The following is a 26,597-nucleotide window of genomic DNA, read 5'->3' on the forward strand; positions in this document are numbered from 1 at the left end:
TGCATTTATACTGCTTTGTTTCACATGTTAATTCTGTAGTACTGATTCCTTTTTTTTCTTCTCCTCTCAACTTTCGTATTCCTGAAACCTTCAATTTTTGTTGCTCCTGTAGGAACAGCAACACTGAATGTAACTGGGGTTTCATCTTCTCTCCGTTGTTTGTATCTCTCAGGTTATGTGAGACTACCCTGGGAGACAGGAGAAGAAAATTTGTATTTAGATGGATTTTATGAGAGATTGTTGTTGTTGTTACTGCTTGCTTCAGTTCAGAAACATCTGGAGTTATAGGCAGATGACAAGAAACAACCCAAAGCTAACCAGCAAGGCCTGATAAGCTGTGAAAAGTTCAGGTGAATTCTATCTGTTTTTGCAGCTTATTACTTGGTTTTATATATTTTCTGGATACCTGCCCTGATTCCATGTGGGATGACTTCTAAAAGATGCTTTTATGAAGCTAAATGTAACATCAGTAACCACCAGGTTGTAATTTTTTTTTTTTTCCCTTGGTATAGTCTTCTGAATACTTGAGTGAATGGTTTGGTACTTTCCTGATCTCTAGCTTCAAGAGATTCAATGTTAACATCCTTAACATAGAGAGCATCTTTGGCTGGATGGTATGTAAGCATTAATTAAATTACCACAGTAGTTCAGATTTGTTCAGTAATCATGACCGAGTTTCCAATACTATTTTTCTGGAATTATTGATGTGTAAATGAAAGTGCCTTAGTAGAATGAACATGGTCTTCCAAGAAACAGAGAAATTCAAATTAAGCAAGTAACTATAGCTTTCTGGAATGCTTCAACATGTGCTCTAAGAAGCAAAATGCAAGTTGTGTTCCAAGTACATCCAGGCTGCTTTGTTTTCTTCCACCTTTTCTTTTCAAGCACACTTTAAAGCTTATTTTGCTCTACCGTTTTGAAGAGATTTTTTTGTTTGTTCTTTTGAAAATGTCAGCAGGACCTCAAATACACAAACTGCTTCTTAAGGAGTGGAACAGCAGTGTTGTGGGAAAGATAAAATACCTGGAGTACAGTCGTGAAGAAAGGTTATGGGTATGTGAGAAACAGGCAGGTGATAACCACATGAATATTCACCATCTTTCCTGTGTGGATTTGTGCTTTCCTGCTTTTGTTTATTTCACATCCACATTTCTAAGATCAACTCCAATACTAAATTTTCAGGTTTTTATGAGAGGAAAAATGTTGTTTAAACCTGGTAGATCCCCAGATCATTTTATCGTAACAGTAAGTGGTGTTTCCTGAACTAATTATGTTCTATTGGTCAAGTGCTGCAAGTTCAGGATCAAAGAAATGTTCCCCTTAGGAAGCTGGTGGGCAGCTTTAAAAAACAGAATTCAGTTGAGTAGTATTAGGTCTCCTGCAGCATCAGTGGGTCTGCTGGGCCTTTGTGATTGCTGTCTAGTTTGAGGTGGGTGATGCCGAGCCTATAACCAAGAGAAGGCAGCATGAAAGCCTCTTAATGTCTACAAAGTCTACATCCAGCCCCTGGCTCCTGTGCTTTGTTTTCCATCCTTGCAGAGATGACAGGACGTATTTACAACTCCTTACGCTTGGCTGCTTGGTCATGCAGTCGAACTCCAAAAATAACTGTACTGGGGATATTCATTGAGTGTTGGATTACCTTTCTAAAACAGCTAATCAGACACAATTCCTGAGGGACCCTTCAGCAGAGCTTGCCACCTGGTTCCCTCTGGCCACATTGCTGAAGGAGGCCTCCGAGGTCTATGATAACATAGTTATGTGAGAGCCTGTGTAGAGTGTGAGCACCAGGCCTGCGGGCAGTGGGTCTGCTCTTGGCTGGGCGGGATTTGGCCCATGGCTGGCAGGAGGGCCTGCCCACGAGGAGCACAGGTCTGTGCCAGCCTCAAGTTGTTCCCACACATGCTTCCTTTTTTTTTTTTCTTAATACATTCCTCTGCTTGTTCTTAAGTCATCAACTTTGCTAATACTCTTGCCCGTGACCTGGCTCTGTGTTTCTGTAAGAGAAGAAATGAGCTGTTGTGGGCCACTGTTTTCATATACAACTAAAACTTCCAGTCACATAACTCCTCATAGCCTTCACTTCTCCTCTTGTCTATAGAATAAGAATACAGTTTATTTCTTTAGAGATGTATTCTGATAGCTGTAAGTACAGAGCACTTTGAGAACCTTGTATGCTAAGTGGTGGGGAGATTGCAAAACAAGTTCTATTGAGAAAGCTATTTCATACTCCTGTTTTCACATGCGTGACATAGGTAGAAGGGGAAAAGTAAAGGCATTTTATTAATATATGTACTGAATTAATTCCTCAGAACCAGGTAGGTAAATTGGGAGCTTGCAGATATGTGCTGATGCATTTTTTTATTAAATTTAACACATCTTGATTCCTAGCTTGAGTGTGTTTATTACTCTTAGACTGCAGAGTATGGTTGAGATGCAGAAGTATGATGTGTGTGGTAATAAGGGTACTTGCAGAATTTGCACTTTAACGGGGTAATCTGTCATGGTTCTGAAAACTGTATTGATGTAAGAAGGTATATTTCTGGTACTTTTGGTTGTGTAAGTCATTTGTTTTATTTATCTTCAGAGTGTAAAATAGCATGCTGCTGATTGTGGAAGTTGCTAAAACCTCCTCCATGTTACAAGCCGCATGTGTGTACTAGAGAAAATTATGAGAGCCTTGCTTTCCCTCCCCTCCTTCAGTTCATATACTTGAATATACATATACATGTTCATATACTCACATGCATTGTGTGCCTTTGGATTCTAAGTTGAAAATAAACAAAGTTGTTCTTACATATCAGTGCTTCTGAAAAAAAGAAGATTGTTCTTGAATAAAATCTGTAACTGGCCCCTTCAGAGAGGTCCTCATCCCTTTTGCTGTTTGACTGCTATTGACATAACAAAAAGCAGTTGACCTTGATTCTAGTTCTTCATTCACATCGTGTGAAATACTTCCAATTTGGTAAGCAATTCTAACTAGGGACTATGCTTTTCCTTCTGTATTAGGCAGTGTCTAACACAGTGTATCAGTAAATAGTAGGTAATTTAGAATTTTCACAGCAGAGTGTAGAGTTTTCTTTGTGGTTGTTGATTTGTGATGAAGATGTGTTTTGACTAACGATATAAAATTCTGGTATTACCACATAGGTAGAACAAACCTAGATTATCTTTCAGGTCCTGTATTGGATTTGTAAGATTAAAATGTAGAGAAAACATCTGGGCACTTCTGACTGGTCTGCTAAATAACAGAAAGAAAAGTTGGTAGTGAGTATTTTATATACAGTTTTCATCATTCAGACTACACTGATGCTTATGAGTTGTCCCACTAGAAGAAGGACAAGTTGAACTACATCCATTTGTATTGGTTAAAGATTTGTCACTTTGCTTTGTCTTTTGAAACTGTATAAGAATATATGTATTATAATTATGTAGGAGATCTTCAGCGCTAGCTTGCGATAAAGACTAGACACATTAAACTTGTCTTCTGAACGTTCTGAGAGAATTCATTTGTGCCATGCTTTGGAATGCAAATACTCATTTTCCATAGCTGAATGTGATTAGCTTCCAGCCCACTTTCCTTGACTGTTCTTTCTTAAACCATTTGTCTCCTTCCTGTGTGACTTGTTAAGATGGACCAGAACTCACTAAGGGAAAATGAAGGCTAATGCCTGCATCTGTGTGTAAGTGTGGAAGTTTTCTGCAAATTTACTGCTGTGTACTGTTTTGCTTTCAAACTTATGGCCAGTAGTTGTAACTCAAAGTATTTTTTCCAGCATTCATGGTGAGCTTTATGGTTTGCTAATATCCCAGAGGAGAGGTCCTGTGTCCCTCATGCCGGGCAATCCTGTGCTTTTGAGAGCAGCAGGCAGCCAGCATGGCTTAAGCTTTGCTAAAACACAACATCACCAGACTGAAACTACTGAGGACTGTTCTGCTGTGGAGGCAGGAAATGCTATCACCATAAGTGTGTCAGTAGAAAGGCACAAGTTTCATTTTACTCCCAAGGTGGATTAACAGCTCATTGCTCCTCCCAGCCAAGTTGTGCCACCTCTGGGAAGCTACTTTAAAACATGCCAAAAGCAGATGACTGCATTTTTTTTTATTATTTTTTTTGCTGGTGAGTTAAGTTGGTGCACTACGCATCAAGGGGAGCACTCATGGGAGATGCAAATAGTAGGAGTGAAAGATATTAGGGGAGAGCTGATGCAGCTTTGTACCACTTGGTCTTTGATGGGGAAGCTGCAGCTGACAGTATGACTGTTCTTGATCCCTAGCAAGCTAGTCACTTGCTTTAATTATGTTTAATCCTGGTCCCTGGGATATCTATCAAGAATTTCTGTGCGTGTACCAGTGCAGACAATATAACTATATTCCTTAATCATTTTTTTTGCCTTTCAAGGCATTTCCTGCAATGCAGTCTTATTTACAGTCTGTCCATTGTCTTATTTACTGCCTTTCACTTTGTTTTGTGATGATGCGTGATGTTGTCAGCATCAGAATTGCCATTGTTGGAAATAAATTCTTGGCGTGTTAAAGTTCATACATAGTTGGTGGTTTTTTTTAGTATGTATGGAGAACCCTATGTAGAATGCATCAGGACTGGAAGTTGTGGAGGGCTGACCATTTTCAGAATGGACACAAAGACACACATGGGTGGAGCCCATATGCATGAAGGCCGGGCTAGCTCCATTTACAGATAGTAGAAGATGAAGGTACAAAACTTATCGGTGAAGAGATGGTTTCATGGTTTTGCTCAGGCTGAGTTCATGCTGGGCTGAGTTGAAGCAGTAGCAGAAGGTGGTCAGAGACTTTTTTTTTCCCAGTACGTTTGCGGCTCTTGGATGTCTGATATGTTCTGACAACTCATCTCTTGCCTTAGCTCTTTCAAGGGGTGTATGTGAGAGCATGTGGCCTGCTTGTTAACCACTTCCTTCTTTTTCTGCTCGGAAGAAGTGCTGCGCCTCTGGGGATGTCTGCAGCTGCTTCAGCTGTGCTATATGTGGTTGTGTTCTGCTAGGTCTCAGCAAAAGGTATGGAAACACCATGGTCTGAGATTTAGACTCTACACAGAGGATTTAGTAAAGTAGACGAGCGTATTACTACCTGCATGGGTTACTGTGCCTGAAAACTGCAGAGCTTTGCTACTTTGGTGGCTGTGCTGCTGAGTTGGGAGAGGAGTGAGGAAGAAGGAGGGACCTCAGAGAAGTACTACACTGCTTTGCAAACTGTTATTGCAAGGTTGCAAACTTCATGGAGCTTTAGGCTCCTTAGGGACAAAACTTAAATTCTGCAAGCCTCAGGATTTGGCTCTTCCTCATTCTTTTCCTTCCCCAAAATTCACAGCCTCTGCCGTTTGACATGCAGTTCTGCTGATATTCATGCACTTGCAGACCCATAATGTCTTATGTAGCTGTCTGCTGATATTGTTGTCAGTGCATACCGTATCCTTGTGCGTTCTTCTGTCTAAGATTTACCACAAAGCAGTATCTTTGACTCAGTTAGGTGAGGATGTGTGTATGTATGTATATGTGGAAACTGCTGCGTTCTGCCTTCTTCCTGACATCCTGGTTGCTATAGTGCAGTGATCTATTTGTGAACGCATAGAAGATCATTGCTATAGTTAAAAGAAACAGTGTTTCCTGGCCATGACTTCCTGGGCAATCTCTTCTGGAGTGCAAGCTGCAAGTGGTGCCATCATGTTCCCAGGGACCTGAGGAGTGACACTGTAATAACAGCTTCCTCTAGTTTGTTGCTTTTCTCTACCAGCGTATTTGATAATATTTAAAAATAGTTTCTCTATTTAAATCTAATGCTTGCCTGTTATTCACTGTACATTTCAGTGCTTCAGCCATCTTTCGAACAGATTGGCTGTGCAGTGTGTCGTGGCATTGTGTCCTGTGCTTGCTTTTGTAATATGTGCAATTCTTGTGTTCCTGCATATGCATATACACAGATGTTTTCATGCACCTGCCCAGCCAGGGAAAACGTAGGAAACAAAGCAGCATTGGTAGAGTTCTGTTTGAACTGCTGTATTTTTTTTCCCCCTCTTCTCCCTGCAGGTGTGAATGAGAGAGGCTCTCTGCAGTATTTAGTGTCCAGTTGTGCTGGCTCCGAAGAACAGCAGCATCGCAATGCCCCCTCCTGCTGATATAGTGAAGGTGGCAATCGAATGGCCGGGTGCCTTCCCCAAGTTGATGGAAATCGATCAAGTAAGTGCCTGTGTGTGTCTGCTCCTATGGACCGAGGGAGAGACTGTGTATGTATGTATGTGTGTGTGTGTCTGTCTCTGCATCTCTGTTTACTTAGATGCACACATTTCTGTGAGTGCATATGTGGTATAAGGTGTTTTTAGCAGAAGGGGTGTAACCCTCTTCCTCTGTTACTGCTTAATTTTTGATGTGTTCTGCTATGTTTTTTATTTGCCTCTTCTTTTTAAACAGCTGCTAAACTGAGGCATGTGCTCCCTACGTGACCCACTTAACACTTTTGTGCCTTAATTTTGTTCAACTGTAAAATTGTGGCAATGTTGTTACCTCCTGACAGAAAGTCTTTGCAAATTTTTATAGGCAGTGCTTTGCATTTGTAGTGTGATCATGCTGAATGGCTGCAGCAAGTGCAGATTTTGGAACTTGAGCAGTGGCACGCTCTGAGCAGGAGAGTCTTTGTGTTCTTTGTGGGTATCTCATGGGTTGTCTCTGGTTGTTTCTGTTGCAGTGGCTGCATTGACAGAATTGATTTGAGGCAAGGTACAGAAATGAATGAATTCACATTTATGAATTAAGCTCTGTAGGTTTTTTGGGGGGGCAGGGATTGACAGATTAAGTTATACAAGTGCTGTACTTCGTTCTGGACTTCTTAGGGATTGGTTGTTTTTTTGTGGTACATGCATTCACATTTATGAATTAAACTGCAGGTTGTTTGTAGTGGTGGGAGAGCTGATTAAGTTATACAAGTGCTGTATTTTGTGTTCTGGACTTCTCTGAGATTATTCTTTTGCAGCATAGGCGTTAATATTAAAAGCAATGTCTTTAATATTAAACAGCTTCCCCATAATGTATTGAAAACCTACATCATGCTACCTGTTTAAAATAATTATTGCTGTAAATAGTATTCAGAGCGAAGGAAAGCTTGCAAGCCTTTAATAATGTGCTTATAACCCAATGTATCTAGGGGCCATGAGCATTATGAAACTCCATTAAGGAGAAAATCTGAATTCGTGCTGAAAACGTTTTACTGAAATAGAATCCTACTTTCTTTGTGCAGTGCAATCAGTTTCACTTCTAGTTAACCCCACAGTGGTGTGTACCTACTATTTAGCACTTTGTACCTTATTTTCCAGTCCTGCCACGCTTCTATGTTTTCACTGGCTGAAATTTTTTAGTAAGCCTATCTGTGTAGATATAAATCTCTTAGCTTCTAGAGTGAAGAGTGTTTGACTTTTTTTTTTTCCTTCTTACATAACAAATGGCAGACACTGGGCACACTGTGTTCAGGGAAAGATACGTGTTAGTCATGACGAACATCAGCTCATTGCTGCCGAGTACATTGGGGATGAAGATCAAATATTTTTCAGTCTCCTTTCAAGCACCAGCAAAATAATACCAAAATTATTGTTTTTAATTTACAAAAGGGCTTAAAATAACTCTACAGCCACAATACATGCTTTATCTAAGTTATTAGCTTTCCATTCTGGAACTTTGTTTTAACTTTACCGTGTAAGATTTAGAGAGAACAAGAAGGATGAATGCTGACTTACATGGGGTAGCAGTCAGCTTCCCCATGCCACTTTACAGGGGGAGGGAAAGGAGGAAAATGAGGCTGATGGAGGAAAGGCTAACAGTGGCCTTACTATTCCTGCAGTGACAAGAGGGGCAATGAAAGCTAAGGGGCTCATCTGTTTTCTTCCTGACATAGAAAATACAGATGTATTGACAAGAACTGAAGATGGGAGAGTCATATCACTTTCCCAAAGGCATAAATACAAACCTGCATGTTTACCTTTGTTGAGGATGGGAGAAAAGTGGATATGAGCCTTAAAAACATGTACTGTGAGGCATACTCCTAAACACAATTCTGCTTTTGCTTAACTTAGTGCTAATTTTTTCCTGATATGTTTTCCTTAAAATGTGTATTCAGTTCAAGAGTTGATTTTATACCTCAGACAGATTGCTCTACGGAATTGTAAACAGCCAAAAGGAAAAAGAAGGCAGAAAAGTGAAGTGACTTGACCATTACTGGTTGCAGTGCTTGGTCAGAGTATGTTGCTTATCTCCCAGTTGGGATCTGCTCAGTCAAGCACCATATGGCACAATTCAGAAACCACCCAAAATTTTATCTTCCTTGCCTTTATCCTCCCCCTCTGATCCCTTACCAGAAAGAAAGAGAGCATTTAAAAGAACAGCACTGTTATTATTAGCTCAAAGAACAACAGAAAAATAATGCACTGTAGTATAATGCAAGTTCTTCATCTTCCGGGTACTGAAACTGTTCCAAATTTAGAAGTAAAAATACTGTATTTTTAAGTTGCTTGTTGGATATTCTTGGAAGCATTTATAACTCAGCTGTGCAGTATCCCTGTTCACCTACTGTGTATATGAATGTTTTGCTTAGCAATGAAGGGAATAAGATATTTTCAAAATAGGAAATTTTACTGTAAAAACCACAGTAATTGACAATGGTACGTTGGAAGTTGTTGGGCCTGAAAAGAGCTCATGGGTACTTTTATTTCCACCAAATGCTATTGAACTTTGTTGAATACCTCCCCTTCAGGTGCATGATTTCTGATGGCTTGAATTTGGGGTCACAAATCTTTTCTAGTTGATGCTTTGTGCTATGTTTCTGTAGGATTGTTGGCCTGGGTTCATCAATAATGTTTTTAATGTTAAGCAGACAAAATTAGTCTCACTGGGGAAGGGAGGCTCTTTGCCTGCATAACATATAATTAAGTGCTTTCCTTAACAAGCCTCTGTGCCTAACCTTTCTTCTTATTCATTGAAATATACTATTTGATGTCAGGGCTTTGAAACTGGTTGTTTTCTGGAAAGTTGTTTTAAATAAGAAGGGAAAAACTGCATATTACTCGCATCCCCCTCTCATTAGAAGGGGTCTCATTAAGTCACATTAAACCTAGCAGCTGGCAGTTGCCTGTATGTGTTAAAGCTCACTTTAAAGCATAAGCAAACTAACGTACTTTTTTGCTGTCTCTTTGAGAGATAGACTTCAATGATTTCAGTCACTCTCTTTCAGAGTGTTTTGGTTTTGTCTTTTGGGTTTCTTCCTATTCCCAGCATATCCTCAGTTAAAAATTTGGAAAAATTGTATAGAGACTTGTGCTCCTCTGAAGTGTTGTGAAAGTTCATTTTCAATGAAGGTATTTGATTATGATTTATGGATATAGGGATGATCTACTTTTTAGGTCTTCCTGTTATGTAAGCAGAGGACTTGGATTGGTGTCAGATTTTGCGTTGGGATCATTGGGAGTGATTTTTGGGGATGCAGTCTGGGGAAGAAAGGAATGTGTAGGTGCTGACTGCCTGTTACCTTCATCTCCCAATCTTATGGTTTATTAATCCAGATTAAATCTGGAAGAATATAAGAGTGGGGGGCCATGTGGGCTCTGTACATGTTAACTGGGATGTTGACAATGTTCTCTGATCTTTATTTGTTACAGAGATGGCCATTGTGTAATATGACATTATTTCTTGTGTTCACATGCACATTAATGTGCTTGAATTTGTGTCCATTATATATGTAATGATTCTCAACAACCTTTTTTTTAGTGCTTAAATTATTTTTTATAAAGCCAGTGCTAGTTTTTGATAACATGGGTATTCCAGTCTTCACAGTGTGAATTCACAGCTCCTCTCTTTCTGATGCTGGGGAGACAACATCCAGAAGAGGCACAAGGTAGATATTTGAGGCTGATAGTGGGTTTTGCCTATCTCAATCAAATCCGCTCATGTTTGTGTGTTAATTTTGTGTACTAAAACTAGAGTTTCTCTAACCTCTGCGATGAACTTCCTGACCACGGGAGGTAAACATCATTCCTACGTAGGGGAACAGTTCATAATTAAGCTTTAGCTGTGCAGTCTCTTCCTCCAAGTTTACTTTTATCTACCAGATCGTTAAATTTAGATAGAATTACCAGATGTGAATCTATAAAATTTGCTAAAAAAAAAAAAGCCCCAAACACCATAAATCAAAATCAAGCAAAACAAAAAAAGACAGCTGCGTTTTGCTTTTCAAAGCACAATCTTGATCTAGTAGGTAAAATTAACAGGAGTGCTATCAAATGACCATGTCTTGTTAAAACACTACAGTGCATTGCATAGGGGATAATTGTGGGCTACTTTACATTAATGCTCTCTCTAAGGTTTAGGTTTATTTGCAAGCTTCTTTTAAGAATGTCTTTCAGGTTACTGTTGTCTCTTTCTTCTGCCCGTGTATAAGTACCATTTTAATTGTTGGGTTTTTTTAGTTCAGAGAAGTCATTGCACTTCACTGCATATTGAAAGGAAACCAAAGAAATTTTCAAAAGGGACTTTTTCAAGTAGTTTTGGATTTCAGACCTGAATCTTTTGGGTTTCAGGCCTAAATCTGGACCCTTGGGGAACGGTAATTGATTTAGCTCAGTGTTTCACAGACTGTGTGGGGAGACACAGTTCAAAAGCAGTTGTGAAATGCTTAATTAGAGAAAGTGGTACTGTACTTCTGCAATTTGTGTGGACTAAGAATAGCTGTAGTTCCCGTGAGTGCTGTCACCAGTATTAGAAGTATACCAGTACGATTCTAGCAGCACGAGTCTAAATGGATGCAGTATTAGAGAGCACCAGAATTGCTCAGGTGACAAAGGAGGAAGGAATGTTGAGGTCTGCTTATACAAGAGGCTGTACTATGAAGCATTGCTCCCTATCTTTAGTGATGGCTTCAGACACCATCTCTGTTAAAATCAAGGCAAAGCATCTCGTGGTTAATTTTTTAGGGTAAGACTTTGTATACTTTCACAAGTTTGTGGGAAAGGGATAAGCATCTCTCTTCCTTCATCCCTAAAAGTGAGAAATAGACCCATGGATGAGGCAAAAGGTTGCTGACTTTTCCAAACAAACAAAAGAACCCACTTGACTAACTCATGCCAGTTAGTTGAAATTAGGGCTTTTCAAAACCAACTTCCATGTTTTAAACAAAGACTAACTATCGTATAAATTTATTGCTTCCTGTTGTAACTGTCAATATTTCAATTTCATAAAATGGAAAATGAAACTGTTTCTAGTATAGTAACCAGGATATCATTGTAGTGGAAGCATTTAGCATTTTTATTGTCATTTTAGTTTTATTACTATCAAGGATAATTAATAGAACTGGTAAGGAGATCATATTTACTAAGTTAACGTACCATTTTCTTTGTAGGAATAATGAAAGGTCTAAATTTTATGTTACTGAAGAGCTTTTATTTTTAATCTAGAAATAAGAATAGCATTGGAAGGAATAATGCAGTTTTTTTTCAATGCATTGAATATAATTTAGTGCACTGAGACGTGTATATGCACGAACAGTACTTTGTTAACATAATGAATCAATCATTGTTAATTGCAATAGATGGTGAAAAAATATGGTTTCTTTTCTTCTGGGACCATAAGCCTGGGAACAATCATTATTACAGCTTCAGTTCTCTCTGTGGTGGCAGGCAGCCATCATGGGTAAAAGTGTCATTTGTGTGTTATGTTTTATTAATCTGTCTGTGATCTTCTCCAAAGCCATGTCCCTACTGGTAGGTTGGAGTCTTTCAAGGCAGTGAATTGTCATCCCAAGCCGAGTGGCTGAAAACAGATCCTGAAGGCACGCTTGAAGTAATGTCCCTCTTATGGTCATGCAGCAGTAGTGTCTCAGTATTCCTGATCCCTGGCATGAAGGATGTGAAGGAAAAGCTTCTTCAGAAACAAGTGGAGAACTAATATTATTTCACCTCTTTTACCTCGAGTCTGATTTTTGTTAGCCTGGGTTTTGATAGCCTTCTTAAGGTTAAGTTTTTGTTTGTTTGTGGTGTTTTTTTGGCTGTTGATATTGTGTTCTTTGAAACAGCGGCAATCTCATCTCTTAAAAGTTAATTCTACTATATTTAAAAGAAATCTTTTGTGTAAGATGAGATTCCAGGAGTTACACACCACTTGAATTAATTGTGAGGTACCTCATTCACATTCTGGCCAACTGGGGTATTCAGGAGTACTTTACAATTGAATTATATTCTCCTTCTGGGACTCCAAGATTATACTGCAAAAGAGATCTGCAAAAAAAAATCCCACAGAGTGAAGTTTTGTGCCTTAGTGGGGAGGGTTTTCTGTGGTGGTAGGCCAGCAGCATGTCAGTCATGAGCTGTGGGCTTGCAGGGTGATTTAAATTTGGTTTTCAAAGGTATCCTCACCTAATAAAGTGGTTGTACGAAGAGCCACATCTTAAAGCCTTGCTTTGTAATGCTTGTCCTCTGAGTGCTATTTTAAATATGTGGTGCAAGTATATTGTAAGTGTGCTGTAATCCACTGAACTGTAGGTCTTTAGGTGCTTTATTACCTTTTGGTATTCTTAACTGAGACTTCTGGTGTCCCTAAAAAGTCCTTGAGGAAGCAGAAAATAATACAGCTTATTAGGATCCCAGCATGTGCAGTAAGAAGTTGTAAAATTCTGTTTTGCTTGTTTTAATAATGTTGTGTTTCACCCCAGAGCACTGCTTCTTTGTTTTACAGTCAAGTTATCATCTTAGTATGATCGTTGGAGCAATGCTTAAATGTAGTGAAATACAGATTTCGGTATTGCCGTTGCCCAGTGCCTGAGGAATGAGTCAGGTCTCACTGTTGTTTGACAGTAGTCAGTGGAGGGAGTGGATTCCAGCAGTGGCTCAGATGAAGGCAGGTAGACTGGGCTGGATGAAGACCAAAGCTGCCCAGGACCTTCCTCTGGCATGAGCTTGGCCCTTATACTTGGAGAAATCAACAGCAAGGTGAATCCAAGAGCCAGACCTTCTGGCATTTAGCACATTGGTGGTGGGTAGCGCTGCTGCTGTAATCCACATAGTGCAACAGAACAGATGAAGCCTCTACTGATCAGGAGAAGAGGTACTTTTCTGCTTTGTAAAATCCATAGAAATGACTTCTGCACCAGAAGATTTGTTAGCAGAATGGTAGCATTAATTACAGACAGAATGGTCTGTTTACTGGCTTGAGATTCTCCTTTTCTTGACAGATGTGTAGATCAGCAACAGAACTTTGACGCTGGATGTTTTCTGCTAACAGATGTGATACATCTGCTGTTTTTTGGCTTAACAGCAACGAGAGTTAAGGTTTTTCCTCTTCTCTCATTAGAAAGTATCAGGCAGAGAACGCAATATCCCAATCCTTGTCCAAAACAAACAGAAAGCTGTGAATCTCTGCTAGCCGTTTGAAAAGGAGAGGTATTTAGCCTTTGGCCTAAAGGAAACTATCTGGTATAGCACTGTGGGAGTACACCTGAACTGCACCTGTAACACAGGCTTCTAAACAGATTTGGGCTTCTGTCTTCTTCATGATGCACTCAGACACCATCTCTTTGATTTGGAAGTGCTTTAAGCCCAGGTTAGTATAGTTATGATCAAACTGAGCTTGGTCAGCATTGTTTGTTTTGGGCTTTTGCTCATCCTGCAGTTTCCTTGGAACAAAACAGTCCAACCAGCATGCCCATACTAAGTGCTGTCTGTTTGGGTGGTTACCTCTGTGGGGAACCTGAGGTGTAGGCATGTAAGGGTTAAGCTGGTAGAGAAATAGGGGGAAAAATCTTCATCTGTGCTCTTCAAGTTACCTCAGAAGTGGTACAAAATACTGCACAGGCAGCATCCTGCATAGTGCAGGGTGGTGCTGAAGTTGACTCATGTTTGGGATCTGCATGTACCTTAGTGCACACAGCCTGGAGGTGTGTCCTGAGAGGTATGCAGCTGAGCAGAAACGTTCACTAGATGTTGCTGCCAGACTACAGACATGAGTATGAGGCAACAGTGCAGATAAAGTTTTACTGGGTGTGCAAATTCATATCTAGTTCTAGCACTGCCTATGCTTAGTGTTCTCTGTGTCCGTGCAGACCAACAACTCATGAAGCTGTATTGTCCTGTTATTGTTTCACATTAGGTTTCAGCTATAAATTTAATATCTACACTAGGATAACACTTTTATACTAACCAATGTGCTCAGTGCAGGGTGGTTGTGATATGTTAGCTGACGGGGTTATCTCCTGATAGGGAGCGTAAGATTTGCTTTAGTCTGTGTTATTTCATGCATTAAAGCTACAGCTTGATCTTCTTAAAGCTTTAAGAAGATCATTGCAATGTGTGTAAAAGCACACTTCATTTCTGTAGTGTAGGAGAGGGCATAAAGGCAAAAATACCCTACCTGTAAACTCTAGTACAAAATTAGATGAAGGGAATGCTTTGAAATAGTTTCGGTTTATCTGATTGTAAGGAGTTCTTTGACATATCTTAGATAATAAAGTGAATTTCATTAATTTATTTAGAACTGTAAATGCAACACAGATATTGTGTGCATTTCCATGAAAATAATTGTGAGAAGATTCAATTGATCAAAACATCAAGTTGTTTCTCCTTGATAGCGGGCAAATATTGACAGCTGCACCAGGATAAAACCTGCATCTCTGAATGGTCTGCAGAGAGTGGAGGTCAACTTTTACCTCATCTTACTTGGTTCATAAAAAGACCAAACCAATAAGCAAGCTCACTGCTCACCCTTCTGTCACATGCAGTGCAAATAACACAAGAGTGCCTGTCCTGCAGTGGTGCTGCTCACAGCCAGGAGCTCTTGTGCTGGTGGCATTTGTCTGCTTGGCGTGGTAGGGGAAAGTTGTGTCTATGGTTACATGCAGGGGGAGTGGAGCATGAGGGAAGATTAGAAGCAGGATCTTATTAGGTTTGCAAATGTAAACTATTTTACATTTGTTAATTTGTAAAGCTCACTGTAGTGCTATCAAATTGCTAATGGGAAGCTTTTTACATCCCAGAAGTTTTGCACTTACTTTCTGTTGCTGTGAATGTACTTAGTCACAGTACGGCGGCAGTGGCGCACCAGGAAGTCCCAGCAGTACCCTGAAGGGCTGCAGAGCTGCAGGCTGTGTGTGGCCAGCAAGTGGGCCTTGCCCAAGCTCCAGGCAGCCTCGTGCTCCTCCCTCAGCAGAATGGAAAGAAGAGAGCAGTTTAGAACTGGAGTTGTTCACACAGGATTGTTGTTTGTTTCCCTGTGTGTGTTTTCTCCTCCACAGGGAGATGTGATTTTTTTGCTCTCTGTGAGGAGAAGCTAGCACTGCTGGAAGCTGCAAAATGCCTCAGAGCAGGGGTACAGGAGGTCAAAGCAACCACCTGCAGGTGACACAGCACTCCAGCCTGAGGAACTGATGAAGTTGATCAGCTGTGTGGAGGAAAGCCATTCTCTTGTGCAACTGGCTTGGTCTAGCTCCACTTGTGCTCACACAGGCAAGAAGGTGCATGCTGGTTGCTCACTTCTTGCCTTTTCTCTCATGTGCTGGCATTTGCTGTTCATTTAGGCATGCATAGCAGGTCAGATGAGGATAAGGATCCAGAGGAAAGCTGCTTCTCCTTTTTACTACATCAGTTTCTAGCTTGGTCATATTCCCTGGTGTCTCTGTGTGGTCACATGAAAACAGTAGTGGCAGTAAGAGAGGAAGGATGGGAAGCGAAGGTCCGGGGGTACAACAAAGGGGTACAGGATCCTTTCAGCAGATGCTTTCATTCAGCTTTGATTAAAGTGCTTGTGTTATGTTTTTGCCCGCGTATAAACAGACTTAGTTCATTGGACTGTTGAAATAACAAATCCTACCCAACTTTGACGTGAGTGGGGATTCCCATCCCTGATTTTCTGTTTGGGCAGTGGTGCAGTTCAGAAAACAAATCCAAGAGGAAAAAATAGTTCTCCCTCCCCATAATGCATCCTGCTACTGAGCTGAATTTTAGCCTCATCGGTTTTCCATAAACGCTAAAGGGAGACTGCATCTTTTGGCAACAGTGTTGGCTTCGAGGTTGTTTATGGGTCGTTGTGTGGTTTAGTTTATTTTCTTTTTTTAAGTTAATTCAGTAAACTGCATTTGTTGAAAGTAGAGAGAAATCTGCTTTGCTGTTTGAGTGATTTGGGGAGTTCACACAAAACAACAGATCTATGTGACTGTATGTGTGGTCACCCAGTCTTGGAGAAAAAAGAGCCTGCAGTTGTCCAAAAGTGAGATTTGGTCCGTTTCACTTTGCCATGCAACTTCATCCATATTTTGAGTAAAGCCCATAATTTTTTTTCTTTTAGCCACCAGTTTCCCAATAGCATTTGTACTGCACCCTGTATTTATAGAGACATCCAGAGCACCATGACCAGACCGGACTGCTCCTACTACTTTGAGACCCAAAGCAGCAGGGCTGTTTTCACTCAGTCCAAATGCTTGTGCCTGCAGATACAGAGAATAGAGCAGAACTGATGCATCTGGGATCTTAACACCTTCCAGCTAATGCTTTAACAGAAAGGAGCCTGTATACGCATACTCAGTGAGGATTACTGCCATCGTATGAATGATAACTGAAAGAGACAAAAGAGGGTTTAAAAATATTGAATGTTTTCTTGCTTTAGATGTCATTCCTGGAAAATGCTCGTGTTGGTATCTGAATGTTCTGTTTCTTCTGAGCAATGAGATGCAGTACACACAAAAGACCCTTTGATTTCTCAGAGTGGAGAAGCTGAGTTGGTGCTGTGTGGGTTAAAGATGCCAAAAAGGACTGATAATGTCATCAAGAGTATGCTTATAATTGCTGTCCTTATAGATTATCAGACCGAAACACTGAAAAACTTCTGGACTCTTCTTAGCTTAATGTTGCAAAGAAAATGAGATACTAACTTGGTTTTTTACTTTGGAATCAGTGTTTTAGGAATTATCTTAATGCTCAGGATATTACAACTCAGTGATTTTATTTTTTTTCTTTTTTTCCTTAACCAGAAAAAGCCACTGTCCTCTATAATAAAAGAAGTCTGCGATGGGTAAGTTCTGCCATATACTGTGTAGTAGATACTGTACCTTTTTCAGTTACTAAATCAACATGGAGGTAATAACTATTCTGAAGAGAACTTAGGTATTCTTTGTTACAAGTCATTAGGTTATTCATCCTTGCAGCTGTATTATCTTTGGACTTTGAATTTATAATGCGTTTTGGATCTACTGCCTGCACGATGTGGCTCCAAACAAAGCATTTCCATCATATGTAGGCAGTTTGTTTAGCCAGTTTGTTGCTGTTCTGCAGAGATGCATTTTTACCATCCTCACTTAATAGTTTTGGTCCCCGCATCTCTCAGGTGAAGGAACTGCTGCCCTGGCTGCAGCTTGGATTTTCAAGCACTGCACAAATATTGTTTCAAGCAATTGCTACCATAGAGGAGAACCTAGTTTACATTTACCAGATTGCTGCTGAATTAATGAGATGGTGTTTTGAGTAGTGTAATATATCAACATAGCACTACAGACATTGGGTATTGTATAAGCTAGTATAAAATCATGGTACTGTAAATGTTTATAGTAATCTAGTGACATAGCTACAAGCAAGGAATTAGACTTTTGTTTTTAAATAGATCTGGAATGAATATCAGATCCTTATTGACTTTCTTTTTTGGAGCACTGAGGTGTCGCTATTGACAAAATAGGGCTTTGTTTCAGTTATGCCTGAAATAGGGGAAATATTTAATTTATGGGATGTATTTGTACTGAAGTTTTCAATTTGTAGACTTACATACTTTCTTTTTTAAATTTTGGAGCACATCATTTAAAACTATGAATAAGTATGAGAAAAATGTGGGAGGGGCAGGCATTTGTTTGATCATGGTCAAGTTATGATAAGAATATTTTTCTCTTTGAAATTTCATTTTGTAATTAATTTATTTTCATCTTTCTAAGGTGGTCTCTTGCAAATCATGATCAGTTTGCACTGCAGCATGCTGATAGCTCTAACTTCTACATCACAGAGAAGGTTGGTAAATAGTTCAGCACAACTCTTGCATAGTCTATTACAATACTTACTACAATTTATTTTAAGCTAACATATATATTAAAAAAATAGTTTTTTCCAGAATGTGATACAATGAAGGTATGTGTACCGAGAGACCTAGTGCAATGATTTTTGCACTGATTTCTTTTGTTACGAGAGTTGAAATAAAAGGTTGAATGTGCGGAGGCCCTCATGTCTATCAAGTTTAATCAGTCTTCAGCACTGAGACCCTCAGCTTTCATATTTGTTCACGTTTAGTATTCTGCTGAGAAGTTGTGTGCAGGAAATTGAAATATGTAAAACATGAAGGGCTCTTTGAAGCCTGAGGAGAACTTAAGTGCATGTTGCTTCCCTCTTTGGCTGCTCACGTGGAAATAAGCTTTGATGACTGTGTAATATTTGCAACTCCTTCATGCCTGCTGCCTTGTCTCTTTCCCTCCTGTGTGTGTGTTCCATTGCTGCCTTTTTTTGTCCCCAGATAGCATGGCAGTGGATGATTCATGAAGTGATGCAATGATTTCAGCACTGAGTAGCGAAATGGCTGTAGCTGTAATAAAAATGGAATGTCTAGTCTGAATAAATGGGACATACTCATATGAATGAGACGAAGTATTACATTCATTCCTAGCATTTTTATAGAAATGCTGAAATTACACACACACGAATTTGTTTGGAAGGTTGCACAAGTTACTGCTGTAGAGGATGTGTGCTTGCAGCCCAGAAGGCCAACAGCATGCTGGGTTGCATCAAGAGGAGCATGTCCAGCAGGTCAAAGGAGGTGATTCTGCTCCCCTACTCTGCTGTAGTGAGACCCCACCTGCAGTACTGCATCCAGTTCTGGGGCTCACAACACAAGAAGGATATGGAGCTGTTGGAATAAATCCAGAGGAGCACCATGAAGGTGATTAAAGGGCTGGAGCACCTCCCCTATGAAGACAGGCTGAGAGAGTTGGGGCTCTTCAGCCTGGAGAAGAGAAGGCTCTGGGTGGACCTTACAACAGCCTTACAGAACCTGAAGGGGGCCTATGGGAAAGCTGGGGAGACAATTTTTATAAAGGCATGCATCGACGGGATGAGGGGAAATGGCTTTGAACTGGTAGAGGGTAGATTTAGACTGGATGTTAGGAAAAAATTCTTTACTGTGAGAGTGGTGAGACACTGGAACAAGTTGCCTGGAGAGGTTATGAATGTCCTCCCTAGAGGTGTTCAAGGCCAGGCTGGATGGGGCTGTGAGCAACCTGGTTTAGTGGGAGGTGACCCTGCCTATGGCAGAGGGGTTGGAACCAGATGATCTTAAAGGTCCCTTCCAGACCAAAGCATTCTATGATTCTATGACAGAGTGTGATTCAAAAGCTACTGATGTCAGCGTGAAGATCCCCTCAGAGTCAGAGGCTTTTGAACTAAATAGACTTGAGCTTAGCTGCACAGAAGCAGATACCTCTTGTACTGCTTTGTTATCGGTTCAATTTTGGCTTACTTCTAAACTGAGGAGTGATTCGGTTTTGTTTTGTATTTCACTGTTGTTTAGGATCTGCTAAATACAACTGAGACATGAGCTGCAACAAGAGAAAAGTTGGTTCTTATCCCCACCCAAGAAATAAAGGGAACTTACACACAGTGGAGCATTTAGAAAAACTAAATTTAGCAAGATTACTAGAGCAGTTACTCATAAGATAGTTCTGCTTTTATTTATTTATTTTTCTTTGGCAGTCCCTTTCTTTTCATTTAACTGTTTGTCACCTCAGACAACCTTCTCAACATGTCATAGTCTGTTTTGGGATCTCCCCCTTTTTACTTTTTTTTTTTAAATCTCTTTTCAAGTTTCAGTTGACAGACACTCCATGACAAGGAGATCTGTTTTATTAAAGCAAGTAATTATTGGCTGCTGCACTTTTCTTCTACCCAAATTAAACATTGAGAGTGCTTTGCTAATTTTCCTGGTTTGTGATGCAACGTTCTCCAGTAAGCTTGGCACAGCTGAACTTACCTGTTGATGTTTAGACTCTGGGTTGTACTGTATGTATTTCCAAGAAGAAGGGTTGAGCAAATAACTCAGATTTGTTGAAGGAGTTTGTCCTGATGCAGTCAGAGAAGCCTTTCAAGGCTTTGCCTCCACCTTTGGTGAGGAGGTTCCTGTGGTTTTGGAGAAGATAGATATTACTGTTCTGCATAAAGAGAGATGTGATGCCTTTGCCAGTGTTTAACTTGCACTGAGGATGGAAAAGGATGGTCTTCTAGTACAGTTTGGATCATACTGCTGAGAGGACTTCGAGTTTGTTTATTTCCTACCGAAAATATGCACTGTCTGAGTCACATAAACAAGAGGGAAGAGCTCTAAATGCCACCAGTATTACTCAGATGTCTGTGACTTTTATTAGATATTGCTCAATGTTTATCACTGTTTGTTGGATTGAGGCTGTAAAGAGAGGCTTGGATAGGCTGTCACCCCTTCTGCAGACTTTCCTTCATTTGTGTTTAGCGAGATAACGTTGCTTTCTGAATTAAAACATGAGAAACGCTAGGTATGAGGACAAACGCCTGTGCTTCAGTGAAGCCACAGCACTAATGACTGGGCCTTAAAAGAAATGCTGCTTTAATTTACTTCTTACTAGGAGACTAGCGACTCTTTTGCTACAGCTTTTGCTAAGTAAATATTGTTACTGCTCTCAGAGATTAATGTAATGACACTACGTATAAGTCGTGTGTTTCTGCAGAGCCTGGGTGACTCCTAATTTGAGGCCTTCCAGTTAGAGATGATGTTTAAAAAATACCATCATGTTTAAAAATACCAGAAAGAAAAGCAATTTAGTGAAATCTTGTACAAGGTAACTAGGAACTTGGAGTGAAAATGCTACAGCGTAAGACTGTCAGCACATGGCTTACAATTATTTATGGTTTTGGGTGGCAAACAGCGCATCTGTGTTTTGGTTGTCATATGCAGAACTCTTTATCTTTTGTAGCTGACCTATATTTCCTGATTATACCATACATAAATGAAATTAACACCCAAACAGTTCTGTCTCTTACTTTTTATTTATGGCTGTACTTGGAAAAATGCCTCTACAGGAGTAGCAATAACTCCTTCAGACTGCATAAGGGCACTCTTCTAGCAAATCTTGAGTCAGGCTGTGTTTCTCCTGGAGATGGGCCTTATCACAGGAGATGCAGTCTGGACAGCTTCTTCAGGGTTCTGGTTTGGCTAGATCTGTGAAAGGGCAGTGGGAAGTGTTAATTATGTATTTTGGTAGATTTTTATTTTTATTTTTTAAATTAGAAATAGAAGTTATATCAGCAAGAAAAGCAAGTAGGCACAGCTTCTAAGCTTGAGCCTAACTGGAGTTTCAATCACAATACATTTGACGGTTATTGTATTGTGATGTATGTCTCTTCATAAAATGCCCTTGTTGTCAGGAAATGCCTCTCCATGACAGTTCAGACATCTAAAAGCCTGACTCCTGAACCAGGATGACATTGTACGAGGTGCTAGATAACAGAGAATAAAAGTCACTTCTGCTTCATTCTGTCCAGGTTGTAGTTGAGTGGATGCTTGTGTGCATCAGGTGGAATAATGCAGGAATGCTATAGCCTTGGCAAGCTCTGTTTTAGAACAGAAAATGCTATATGAAGAGTAGAAAATGACTGTGTAATTGTGCTATATGGTTTTCTGGGCTGAAAACCTTAACTTGGATTTCTGCCCACTGTACTCCTTTACTGGCAGAACTAGGAATCCAGACATAGACAGCCAAGAGACTCCATGCAGTACATTTCAGGATGAGCTTGGTGGTCTTATCTAAAGATGGACATAGTAGTGTTAGAGAGAATGCAAAGAAAGGCTAGTGAAATGATCAAGGGATTTGAGCAGCTGCTTCACAATGCAGGGCTTCTTTTAACATCTGCAGTACAGAAAAAGTGAATGCTGAGGAAACCTGAAGGGAACAAAAGCAGTCAGATCATGACCCTGAACAGCATTTGCTACTCTTACAGCTGGAGAAAGAATATGAGGTTAGGTATAACAATGGGCTGACTCTGGCAAATTACTGAAGTTCATTTTAAGTCGCTAAAAGTTTTAATAAGGTGAGAGTTAAGAGATAAAGGTAATCATTGACATGGTACTTCTTGGCATGACAGGACTGTACTGTTTTAGAAGAAATACAGAGGTAGGTAATGTTTTGTGATATTTATTTTCAGGGAGGTTGCTGGTAACAGGGAGACTATCTTACGGCTTTTCACTTCAGATTTTAAGGATAGCATTTTCCTTGGGAAAAAAAAGCATTGACATTTTGGATGGGTGGAAGCTTACTGCATGCTGTTTACTTATCCCTATTCAAAGATTACAGAAGCTAGCAAATAAGCAAATTATACCCACGGTATGTAAACAGCGTGTACCTAATGCTGTCCAACTCTACAGTCTGTAAATGGTGCTGTTCTGCATATAACCTTCTAGCGTGTGGGCTGCCAGCGCTTTCCTTGAATTAGATCTATAGCCATTCAGCAGCATGATCAGTCACTTAGTCTGAAAGTTGACTGTTCCTCCTCACTTCATTCACAAAAAAAAGGAAAAAATCCAGAGCTTTCCTTTCTCATATCCACGGTTAGAACTAGCTCACTTACCAGCCGTGCCATTACTAGGGTGCTAGCAAATGGAAGGGAGTGAAGAAAGAGAGGGTGGAAAAGAAAGCTCAACTACATTTCTCTCTAGAAACCTAGTCACTCTAGGTTGAACGTTAGTGAAACCACACCCTAAAAAAGTCCATACTTGGCATGATTTATTCATCTTCAGGTGGAGTCATTGCAAAACCATCATCATTAAATTTCCCTTGCTGTGTAGAGCAACAGAGCTATTATGCTATGAGCAGACATCCTTCTGATGGATTAAAAAAAGAAAAGGCACAAGTTATTTTTAACCTGTGTCAGTTCCCCAATTCAAGTAACCACAGACAGTTGTACTCATAACGCAGAAGTGGGAGGCAGATAACAAGCAGCACCGTCCTCCTCTGAAAAGTTAGCACATAAGAGCAACCCTGCAAACTAAACATCAGGAAAGATAGACTTAGCTGGGCACATCCTATTGTTGGTTAGATCATGCGGGGAGATCAGAACAGGGAAGTGAAATTGACAATAAAAAAAGTAAAAAGGGTTTGTTGTGTTGTGAAATTAGTTTTCTGATGCAGTTCACCCAGTGCGTTCATGCACAGCACCCCTGAGGGCCAGGGCAGGAGCAGTGGCTTCTTATCAGATGCTGTTGTTAAGAGAAATAGATGAAGACCCAAGCTAGGATGGTGGTTTGCAGTCACTCTTGACAATTGAAATCGTGGCTTGTTACGATAAGGTGAAGTCTTGCTTTTCAGTCTCTTGTTCCTTCCTACCACCATTTCTGCGTGGCACAAACAGTTGTATAACTGCTGAATGAGTCAGTAAGGGAACTAAACCAGCAGCAAATTTACAGTTTTGAGATCTTGATGAATTTGTGAGGGGAAAGACAGAAATGAGTATTATAGCGTAAACAGGAAAGAGAGGCAGCTCATTTTGCAAGCAATAAATGTAAAATTGCTCTGAGATTATTTTAAGGGGAAGCCTGCAGGTGCTTGTATTTCTTTAATGTGAGCATTATACTGCTCCTGCCTTGCCTGTGCCCTTCTTCTTAGACAGGGTCTGTAAGTAAAGCATCCCTTCTCCATTTGTGGTTACAGTCAGATTTTGCCAAAAGTTCATTCCACATCAGCCTAAGAAAGTTTAATGCCCAATTGAAGGGCATAAGAGGTCCTAGCTGTTAAAAAAGCCAAATTTAATTTCTTTTCCCATGCTTCCTTTAACTCCCCCTCTCCAGTGCATTCTGTGACAGGATTCTAGGGTCCCGCCCAACGCCTTACCTCAGATCAGGCAGACTCTTTGTTAAGTGAATGTAATGAATTAAAATGGCATGAGATGATTCCCACTTCCCACACCACCTTGAGAAGTTGTCCAAAAAAAGGTGTAGCCAGTAAAAACGTAGTGGCAGGATCTCTTGGGAAACGGCAGGAGAAATTAGGACTGTCCCTGTTCAGTGGTGAGCTGTGATGATGGTTCACTGCACCTTATAAAACCATCCATCTCTCTAAATGGATTGTTGTTCAAGGATGAAGAGTGTTTAAAGAACATTCTTCTGCCAGTCAGATCTCATGCGGAACTGCTTCATATCATCTGAGCTGGAACAGTTGCCCAATGTTCTGTAGTGTTGCGTACCTACATTCAAGTGCTGTAACAAAAAGACAAGTCTCCTCAGAGCCTTTCCTTCTTAGCTGATTATTTGTGAGGCAAATTTACAAATTAATTTCAGAAAAAATATATATGTAAACAAAGGGACTAGAATATATAGCAGTTTAAGAGGACAGAATAATTTTCTTTGGAATATTTAGCTTGAACCTACATTCTTGAAAACTTGAACTAGCTTGCTAGAGAAGGAGGACCAATGTTCTTGAAGTCAGTCTCAGTGAAGTAGGATTGAAAGTCATATAAGCACATGCATAGTCAAATTTTGCCTCTGTCCACTGGAGAAATACGCTCATGTCCCCTGTTTTTTACTGGAGTTTGCAGGGCAGTGTTAGTAGCAACTGTCAAGCAGGCAGGAGCATGACTGGTCTGACACTGTGCTGCCTGTAGTGTTAGCAATTTCTGCAAGGCTGTCCAGGTGCCACAAAATAATTAGTGTAGGAATGTGAGGGGAATACTGTGTCATGCTGATGGTAGAGCAAAACAAATGCTGGACGTCGGTCCAGTTCAAATCTGGATTGAAATCTGCTATATGTATCATTATTCATGAAAATATACTCATTAGTAGTGCAGAGGAGTGTATAAAAGGAGCAGGTCACTAAATACATTTCTCTAATTCCCCGCTTTTGTGCTACTTTCCATTCTTATCTTAGGAGTACCTTCAGAGGATCAGATACCTTCATTATTCAGTCTTCCAACTCACTGAAATTCAGTTGATCAACAAAAAACAGTTAAAATGCTAAAAATTTGAATGAAAAAGCGTCCAAAAACACTCAACTCTACAAATAGTTCACTTCTTGTCCTGTTATTTGCATGTACTCCCACACAAGGAGCCTGTAATGGCATGATGGAATTTGAAACATGAATATACAACTACAAGTTGTAGTCAGCAGTAATCCAGTCGTGAGCAAAACCACTTTTGAGAACGGACAAGCACCCGTGGCTCCAGACTGCTTCCTAGCTTGGGGAAGATGAGGGTTGGAAGGATGTTCCACGTGGAAGCGTGGCAAGGAGCTGAGTGATGACAATGAGAGCAAGGTGGAGGCAGGTCCCTTTGCAGAGCAGCGTAAAAGCCTCTCAAAATAAATAGAGGGAACTCAGTGTTTGCTCTCCTCCATTTCATGCAATAAGCATAAGGAGACAGAGGTGTCAGGAAAGAGGATAAAAATCACAGGGAGTCTTGAAAGGCATCAGATTAAAAACATCAAAAAAATCCAACTTAAATAACAACTGAATAAAAGCGGACTACACTCAATAAGCTGTCAATGAGTAAAATTTAATTCAGTATTTAAAAAATAATTTTAAACTACAGCACCAGTATCATTATATGCTGAGCATAACCTGATGCTTGTCACAAAGCCCTCAGCAAGGAAGCTAGTATTTTATTCCTAGTAGTTGCTCTGATGTAGTCTCACCACATCCTTGCCTTAGCAGTGAAGTCAGCGTTGACAGTGCTCTTCCTCAGCTCCACACTTCTCCAGTCCCCTGTACTGCTGCTTATCACACCTTCAGAGCTGACAAAGCAATTTCTGAGCCTGTGCTGTAAACCCAACAGCTGTAGTGATCCAGTTCCTTTGCCATCTTTTTGTTCTTAGAGACAAAGTTTGAGCTAGGAAGGATCCCTCTCATACACAGAGCGCATGGTGGGCAGTGCAGAGACACAGACAAATGTAGAGGAGGCAGTTTGTGCCTTCAGGGCCAAGATTAAGCAGAGGTAAGGGACCAAGCATTCGACTGCACGAGGTTCTTATGTCAAAATGAAATGATGCTCTCTGGCCAGTTTAAAATAGCAGTACTGATGATGCCTAGCATTAACTGGCTGCTGCAGCACACTGAATCAGTCCTTCGAGAGAGACCTGTCTTCTCCTGAATTGTAACTTAATGATAGTCATTATGTATGATCAAAAATGGCAATTAAGTATCATTTTGCTCATCCTTACCACTTGCCCATGCTCATCTTGATGAAGATGTTATGGAGTTGCTAACTCTAGCACCAAGTATATTTCATAACTAATTTTTTGTTGTGTTAGTTTGGAGGAAGGTATAATTAAATAATAATGTGAAAATAAAGAGGAATCAACTACTTAATGATGTAAATAACTAAAGAATTTTGGATTTCTTGGCTGTTGTTCATTAGCCTGGGTAGAGATGGCTGTGAATAAGACTGGTCAAGGGTAAAAATAGTGCTGAGCAGAACCAGTGCTTGTAGGCTTTCCTCAAATTTATTAAGAAAACACACAACTCCAACCAATTGCAGTGAGCTGAATTATGAGATATTTTGCTAGAT

At 40.2% G+C, this 26,597-nt stretch overlaps 1 protein-coding gene and 1 long non-coding RNA gene across 28 annotated transcripts in view; one reads left to right on the plus strand and one right to left on the minus strand.

Annotated features, from left to right (window-relative positions):
* ELMO1 (engulfment and cell motility 1) overlaps window positions 1-26,597 on the plus strand; it is a 300,794-nt gene that overhangs the window by 41,467 nt on the left and 232,730 nt on the right. For 21 of the 27 annotated variants that reach the window (XM_040682976.2, XM_046923664.1, XM_040682996.2 and 18 more), the window contains 3 exons: window positions 6,063-6,212; window positions 17,023-17,063; window positions 17,971-18,043. In XM_040682976.2, the coding sequence (XP_040538910.1) occupies window positions 6,135-6,212; window positions 17,023-17,063; window positions 17,971-18,043 (192 nt within the window). In that variant the 5' untranslated portion in view covers window positions 6,063-6,134. Of the gene's footprint in view, window positions 1-1,816; window positions 5,034-5,603; window positions 5,729-6,062; window positions 6,213-17,022; window positions 17,064-17,970; window positions 18,044-26,597 lie in introns of those variants that run through there. The other 6 variants (XM_046923685.1, XM_046923688.1, XM_046923684.1 and 3 more) reach the window with 3 other exon arrangements.
* On the minus strand, window positions 18,485-24,069 carry LOC112531726. Its single transcript, XR_003073653.2, has 4 exons — window positions 23,932-24,069; window positions 21,089-21,266; window positions 20,049-20,194; window positions 18,485-18,608 (listed from the first exon to the last, which is right to left on the minus strand). It is a non-coding gene; the product is annotated as an uncharacterized LOC112531726 (long non-coding RNA).

The sequence above is a fragment of the Gallus gallus genome, chromosome 2 (assembly GCF_016699485.2).
Source record: "Gallus gallus isolate bGalGal1 chromosome 2, bGalGal1.mat.broiler.GRCg7b, whole genome shotgun sequence".
In the NCBI taxonomy this organism is placed as follows: Eukaryota; Metazoa; Chordata; class Aves; order Galliformes; family Phasianidae; genus Gallus; species Gallus gallus.